Here is an 8126-nt window from a genome sequence, read left to right on the forward strand (position 1 = left end):
TTTTTTCCTCTCTCACAGCCCTAGAACTTGTGGACATCCAGCGGAGCTAAATATACATATATTTCACTAATTTTACAGTCATTTTAACATTTAAACACTTGACTTTCTTCCCCCTCTTTCTATGGTTCCTTAAATTAATTTATAGTATCTTCTGCATATCCAAGTTAATTAGCTAATTTATTCATCTACTTTAAATATATACTCTTATCAAACTGCAGGTTATTACAATAACATTGCCAATGTTTTTATTTGTTTACAATTTATCTGTAACTATTCAATAAACCATTTCCATTCTTTTATAAAAAGTTTGTTGTCTTGATTTCTTATTCTTTCGGCAAGTTTCGCCATTTCTGCATATCCTATAGGTTTTTGTACCCATTCTTCCTTTCCTGGGACTGCCTTTGCTAGAACTTTATTCAGGTACGCTACTACAGCAGCAAGAATGTTACTAGCCCCAAAATGGAAGTCCCAACGGAGCTAAATATTGGAAGATTCAGGACAGGCAAAATGCAGGTACTTCTTTATGCGCAGCAAAATTAAACGGTGGAATTTGCTTCCACAAGAGGCAGTGACAGCCATCGATCTGGATGGCCTTCAAAGAAGAGGATTAAGATACATTCATGCAAGGTAATATTATCAAAAGATACTAGCCATGATGGCTACGCTCTGCCTCTCTGGCCAGAGGCAGTAATGTTTCTCAACACCAGTTGCTAGAAACTGCAGCAGGGGAGAGTGCCCTTGTGTTCAGGTCCTGCTTGCAGTCTTCCCATAAGCATCTGGTAGTCACTGTGTGAACAGGATGCTGGACTAATGACCACTGGCCTGATCCAGGAGGTTCATTCCTATGTTCTTATGGAGCTGAGGAAAAGTATCTGAAGCAGCACACAGATTGGAGGTTAGCTGATGAAGTAAGTGACCAGTGTTTTGGATGCGCCAGGCACATTTTTATGTTATTTCCTGCTGCTCTGTTTTATTAAGTTAAAAATATATATGTTTCATTGCTATTGTGCATTATGTTGTCAGCCCAGCAGAAGACTCTACGGAGCTGTGTTTTGGTGGGATAGAAGCCTTAAAAGCAGTTACAACACTCAAGGAGATATTTGGATCTCAGTCCTAGCCTTAATTTTTCTCAGATTTCAATTGCTTTAACTATAGACAATGAGGGGTTCAAATGAGCTGCTAAAAACCAACAAAAGCTACAAGATCATTTGTTCCTTACCTTCACCTGCCTCCTTCAGAAGTTTGTGGAGCTCCTCTACAGCTTGGGTCAACTCATTGCTTTTTGCTTCCAAGTCGTCAGCAGCACTCTAAATGCAACATATTTTAATTGAAGCGCAGCAATTCAATATAGCAGCAAAAATATTAAAGCCTCAGGAAGTGGAGAGAGGGCGAGTTGGGTGCCATAGACTATTATAGCAGGGAATTGGGAGGGACAGTTTATAGTGCAAAATCATACTTCTAGCTAGCTGAACCCCAACCTAGACTCATTTACTGAATACACTGAAAAAGAGCAGGCTATTATATTCCTAAAAGCATAGATTCTTTGGAATTGCTTAGACTGTGCTTGAAACCAGACTAACTAGGTAGCTTGGGATATGGCCAGACAGATTTATCACAAGCTGGACACTGGTAGCTGAGCGCGTACCAGAGAGATCTAATGAAAGAATTGAAGAAAAATACTTCTATGATTGTTCATGTGATGTCTGAGACTAAGAATCATCTTAAAAAATAAAATAAAAAATGGAATGTTTCAGGAAAATCAAACATCAATTAATAAAGCCACTAAACTGGTAAAACTCTTTCCCTCAAACTTCCCATGACCTTTCATTCCGTGCTGCGTGTTGCATTTCATATAAGAACACGTTCTAACAGGTTGGAAGATATGATTAAGTCTATATAGCCGTACCTGCAGGTAGCTGGGTTATCTCAACAAATTCAACATCAAAATGAGATCAGACTAGTGGCTATGCCAACACTTTCCAATCTTTTGATCTTAGTTAAGATGGATTTTTTAAATTTTAAGTGAGATGTTTTTGATTTAAAATGGATGTTTTAAATAAAGTGCTTTTGGAGGAAAAATCTTTCTAAAGGTAGTTTTCTATTTAAGTTACATTATAGTCGATTATTTGTGGGGCATAGGAATTTGTTCACACACACCCCCTTCAAAATATAGTCTGGCCCCTCACAAGGTCTGAGGGACAGTGGACCAGCCCCCTGCTGAAAAAGTTTGCTGACCCCTGCTCTAGAAATTCATATTCACCAGCACATTTGTGACTTCAGCCTTCACATGTCCTAGTTAGCATTTAGTGGCAAGTATGAAGAGCATCAACGTTTGTCAGTGTATGTTTATAATAAGCCCTAAAACTAAAATTTCAAAACCATTATTAAAATTCATACCTTGTATAAATTAGATAACTTGATATGGGCGTTTAGTTCATTGTGGAATCTTTCTTCCATGCTAGCTTGCTGTTCTTTTGCCTGGTGAATAAAGACATTTGTGCAGTTAACACACAATTAAAGTTTTAAGAACCCAAAGGCTCTTCACAGTCAAACAGCAATTTGGTACCGAAAAATTATAATGAAAAAATAATTACATTTAAAATGTATGTAAGGGCAAAATTCCTACCTTTTTAGTTTGTTTTCAAAACTGAATTTGTATAAGAATACATTAGGCTACTGTGTGCTTCTCAAATGTATTTGGACTGAAACTCTGCAATTCATATTTTTGCCAGATTCACTCCATATATATCACAGTCAGTTATTATAAGGAATTCTCACCTGAATGAGCATATATGCTTTTCCAGACCTAAGTCCAAATGAAGTTTGCAGCCCTATGAGAATTACTTCACTTTTACCCGATACAAGCAAGAATGAGAGAAGAGCTACCTCAAATACTGGCATCACTGTTGTCCACATCGGAAACTAAAACAAAGGAATTTATCTTTACCTCCTTCAGTTTCAGCAGAAGATCTTCCACATGTTTCTGTAGATTTCCGTTAGATTGTTTTAGTCCACTGACTTGCTCTTCCAGTCTGGAAACCTCCTCTTTCTTGTTCTCCAAGTTACACTTCAGCTCTAAGATTTCACTTCCTTTTTCCCGAGTGATTAGCAGGAGTTCATCTGTTTTCGCCTTCAATTCTGTATTCAGCCAAGTGTTCTGATTCTGTAGCAGTTCCTTTTCCTGCTCCCACCTTTGCTCACGATACTATGAAATCAAGTTAAATATGATATAGCATTCCATTCAAGCAGCAGTTAAAGGGAAAAAGTGCCCTTGGGGCACATACACTACTACATTTTGAAACAAGTTCTGTTAAGACAAGTTCTTGGGCAATTCATACCCATCATGCAAGTGGAGGAATTCCTGCCAAATTATTAGCAATGGGACAGAGGCTTAATGCCAGCTTCACTCTTTTGCACACTTACTCAAAAGTAAGTCCCACTGCATTCAGCGATACTTCTACTCAAGTGTTTATAGGTTTGCAGCCTTCAATCAAATAAACCCCACAACCAAATCTAGTCATGGTTCATCACAATTTCAATACTAATCCCGAACTTGTTAATTATCTGTCAACTAACTACATGTATGCTGTGAAATGTCCCAGATTGCTTGAAACCTTATAAATATGGCCACACCCCCTACCTATACAAAAATAGCTGAGTAACTACTGGTATTCCAATAGATAGCTGGTAGGATTTTATTGAGACAGATAAAAAATGGCCACTGAAAAATTATTTGTTAAAATTAGTGACATAGGAAGGGTGCCATTATCTTATTTCTACAATTGTACAAAAGATACGGGCATGCATAAGTTTTCCAGTACTCACCTTTACAGAAAAGGCTGATGTCTGAAGCTCATCCAGCTGTAACTGTAGCTCTATTTTTGCAGTATTCGCTGCAGTTAGTTTCTCATTCAGTCGTTTAACATCCTCTAGGAAAGGACATACAAAATGAAGAGATATTATAAAGAGCATCTGTAGATGACCCTTCTGTACTGTCAAGCTCATGTAGAAGTGCCCAAGGTGTGTGGGCTACCTTTGACTTCTTTGATGGCAAGGCTTAGAAGGCTATCTAAAACCATAGCAGGAAACTCCCCTAAAACCACTACTTAAAAGTAGAAATTCTAATCATTACCCAATATGCTCCTCACACAGTATGAGAACAAATTTACAAACTGTTCACTGTTGCTTAGTTTCATTAAGGATTCCCACTGGTAGTTTCGCCTTGGTGCAATGATACTCTTAACTGAAGGACTGAGACAACCTATCACCAAAACCTTTTTGACCATATCACATGATGCTCACCATTTAGGTGTTCCTGCTCTTGAGCTCTTCTGTCACTTGTTCGAACCAAATCTCTCTTCTCTGCTTCCAGCTCTTCTTTCGCTCTAGTGAGCTGATTCTTAAAACAAAGGAAAAGTGACTTTAAAAATGACTATAGTACAATAAAAATGTGGTGTTAAGAAACATTACCTAGCGCAAGATTATCATCACACTCTCAGGATTCACATCGAGACTTGGCAACTAAGAAAACCCTATTTTCACCAAAAATGCTACTTTCACAACGAGAGTCTACTTCTTTCAATGTAACGTTGACAATGAATTCTGAAAGCTTCCATTCACTGGCATTATAGACAGTTCCTGTACCTGTACGGCTGCATTGCGATCCTGGGCAGTTTCCAGTTCTTTGTTTCTCTCATTTAACAATTTCAACTGCTCATCTGCATGGGAGACAAAAGGAAGGACATTTTATATTTATATGAATTCATCTGTCAGAAATGGATAAATATCTTCTTTCTCCAATAAAAGAGTAACGGCTTTGGGCCTGAGGAGCTTAACCCTGAGTAATGTCAGGATATGAAACTGACTGAGATCAGCCAACTGGCCACTCCAAATGTATGTCTAGTAGACAAGAAAGAATGTAGAATTCTCAACATGTCCACCTCTGTTACGAGATTCTTCTCCATTGTGATTATCCCTATAGAACACCACCCTTGCTTAACTGCAAGCCTTAGCATCACGTAGAAGCTACATTTGCATATACACTGACTTCTAGAAGTAGTTATTAGGGTTTTGTGTGTACTGCTAGGCATATTAAAAAGCATTTTACTCCACCCTGAAAGGGGTTTTGTTACGTGTTTATTTTCAGAGTTGGTTTCGTGATTCTGCCTTTTTAAAATTCTTCAGCAACATACTGAAGTAAGTAACAAAATGTTTACCTTTATTACATATTACATACTTATTACATAAGTAACAAAATGTTTACCTTTATTACAGAATGTAATTCTTCTCTCAGCAAACAATTTTTTCACTGAAAAACTGAATAACCTTTAATTGTTTCAATACATATTTCAGAAAAATAACAAAATAAATACAACTAATAGTATTTACTGATCACCTTAATAAATAGCAGTACTTACTGAGTTTGCTGAGCTCCTGTCGGAGATTCTGACATTCCTGTGTCTCATTTACGAGTCTTTCCTGACTCTGAGCAAGTCGTTTTTCTACTTCAAAATATTGTTGCTCTGCAAAACATGCATTAGCACAAGTTCAAATTTTGCACTTTCTCAGAGTTATTCAAGTCAGAGTGTGCCTTTCAGTTATGTAAATTTGCACGAATCCTCATGAAAAGCACACAATTTTTTATCTGAAATATTTATTTATTTACTCTATTCATCAGTCTCAGATTTTTTTGGACCACAACTCTCAGCAGCCTCAATATGAATGGACAATTGTTCAGGGAAGATGGGAATTGTATCCAAAACATCTGGAGAGCACCAAGCTGGAGAAGGCTGTTCTAAAATGGTATTAGGTCACCTATCTTCCTCACAGTCCAATCTATGTCCTTTTAAACGTGAATGTGTTTGTGTGTGGGATTTTGTTGTTACATTTTATATATTTTGTGTTATGTTGTAATGTAAACCACTCTGCAATCTTTAGATGAATGGCAGTACATAAAATAGAAATTAATAATAGTACCTGTTTTCCTAGAGCTGTAGTCTACATATCATAAAATGTACCCAGGAATGAAAATCTCATACCACGCTAGACATTTCTCTGTTATACACAACATGCTGCCCTAAGCACAAGTACCCAAAATTCCAACACTTAAATAGCAGCTTTACTTTTATATTGATCCGGTTCACAAGTACCTCTGAATTTTTCTATAGCCCATTTTCAGAAAATTAAGGCCCTGGACATTAACCACATCTGCTCAGTGGTAAGTCAATGGGGCTTACTTCCATGTGAGCAAGAGTTATAATTGCACCTTCCATGACTTGTTTCCTAAATGTGAACATATACTCAACAGGAGCAATTTAGAAAGAAAAATAAAACCCCAAGCATCTTGGGTGCTAACTGCTCTGCTCTCTTAGTCCATAATGGCATATACAAATGCCTGGAACACCTATGCTTTTGGAGGAGTGTGGCATGCTATTTTTATTATATTTGCTTTGGTATGGTTTGCATAGATTTCTCTCTCTCACACACACACAGTTCTAATTCACAGAATCGTAGACCTAGTTGGAAGGGCCATCTAGTCCGACCCCATGCAGTGCGGAAATCTCAACATGTGGTCCCTTATCCAATTTAAAACCATTCATGTCCCTGCTCAGCTTTGCAAATGTGCAGTATTATTGCTGCACCAGTTAGTGTGTGTGTGTGTGTGTGTCTTAAATAGATGAACCCCCCCCCACCCATGTTTTTATTGGTCGTGGTTTTTATCTGCAAACTGCCTTCAGCGGAGGAAGGCAGGTTGTAAATAAATGTAATAATGCTGGCGATGATGTCTGGCACTGCTGGTGTAGCTCAATCGGTAAAGCACCCAGGGGTGTGGGTTTGAGTCTGACATTGGGCAAAAAAACCCCAAAAAACCCTCCTGCACTGCAGGGAGTAGACTAGATATGGACTCCACAATTCCATGATCCTATGAGCAGTACGAGAAAAAACAAAAAAGTTATTATTATGCATTCCGTATTTCTATGTCACGAGCCGCCCTGTGACCTGTGGATGAACAGCATACAGGGAAGTTTTACATGTTTGATGCCTTACTGTGCTTTAACTTGATGGAAGCCACCCAGAGTAGTGGCATATAAACAATAAATAATTATTATGAGTTTAACTAATTAATTATGATTAATAATAATGCTAAACTTGCATAATAATAATAATTTATTGTTTACAGTATATGCAGGCCTTTTCTGCCAATATTATGATGATGATTATGGCATGCAGTTTTTATTGTTGTATTTGCATTTGTATTGTATGGTTTTCATATATTTCTCTCTCTCTCTCTCTCTCTCTCTATCACACACAGTTCTAATTCATAGAATCATAGATCTAGTTGGAAGGAACCCCAAGGGCCATCTAGTCTGACCCCATGCAGTGCGGAAATCTCAACACGTGGTCCCTCATCCAACTTGATGTCTTACTGTGCTTTAGTTTGTTGGAAGTGGCCCAGACTGGTGGCATGTAAACAACAAAGAATTATTATGAGTTTAACTAATAATAATAATAATCTGGCATTATAATATTTATTTATTGCTTATATAATAATAATAATAATAATAAATTTTTATTTATACCCCGCCCTTCCCAGTCAAAACCAGGCTCAGGGCGGCTCACACCAATAAAATTATTTTTGTTGTTGTTGTTGCTGCTGCTGCTGTTGTTATAGTGGCAGAAAAGGATTGCATAATCTGCCCCGTCTGAATCCATTCTTGCTTCTGCTTTTATCCCACCTACTTTAACCTTAGAAGCAACAGCAGCCACCCGCCTCCCTCGCATGAACCACTCCGGGTCCCTCGGGCCGCTTCCCGCCCTGCCCTCCTCGGCTTCCTTCCACTCACCGCTGTCCACCTTGTAGCGCTCGTGCCGGGTGCGGAGCGCCTCGATCTCGCTCTGCTGGTCGGCCAGGAACCGCTCGAGCTTCCCCTGCGCGGACTTGGGCAGCTTGGCCACTTCGGCCCGCTCCAGGACCTGCTGCAGCACCGCCGCCATCTTGGGCGGGATACCTGAGGGAAGGAGCTCGGCGGCGGCGACAACAGCGGAAACCACGATACCTCCGACCCACAACGCGCGCCTTTACTTCCGGCCCGTGAGAGGCTGGGAAAAAGGGTTGAGTGGCGGCT

The 8126-nt window shown here is 39.0% G+C and overlaps 1 protein-coding gene across 2 annotated transcripts in view; it reads right to left on the reverse strand.

Moving 5' to 3' along the window:
• The window catches only part of TPR (translocated promoter region, nuclear basket protein), a 52678-nt gene extending 44617 nt beyond the window's left edge, over positions 1-8061 (reverse strand). For both annotated transcript variants that reach the window (XM_035121592.2, XM_035121591.2), the window contains exons 1-8: positions 7845-8061; positions 5418-5522; positions 4645-4718; positions 4303-4399; positions 3826-3929; positions 2948-3205; positions 2398-2478; positions 1220-1307 (exon numbers count right to left, since the gene is read on the reverse strand). In XM_035121592.2, the coding sequence (XP_034977483.1) occupies positions 1220-1307; positions 2398-2478; positions 2948-3205; positions 3826-3929; positions 4303-4399; positions 4645-4718; positions 5418-5522; positions 7845-7995 (958 nt within the window). In that variant the 5' untranslated portion in view covers positions 7996-8061. The remainder of the gene's footprint in view (positions 1-1219; positions 1308-2397; positions 2479-2947; positions 3206-3825; positions 3930-4302; positions 4400-4644; positions 4719-5417; positions 5523-7844) is intronic.
• Positions 8062-8126: the final 65 nt, after the last annotated feature.

Source organism: Zootoca vivipara, chromosome 7 (assembly GCF_963506605.1).
Source record: "Zootoca vivipara chromosome 7, rZooViv1.1, whole genome shotgun sequence".
In the NCBI taxonomy this organism is placed as follows: domain Eukaryota; kingdom Metazoa; phylum Chordata; class Lepidosauria; order Squamata; family Lacertidae; genus Zootoca; species Zootoca vivipara.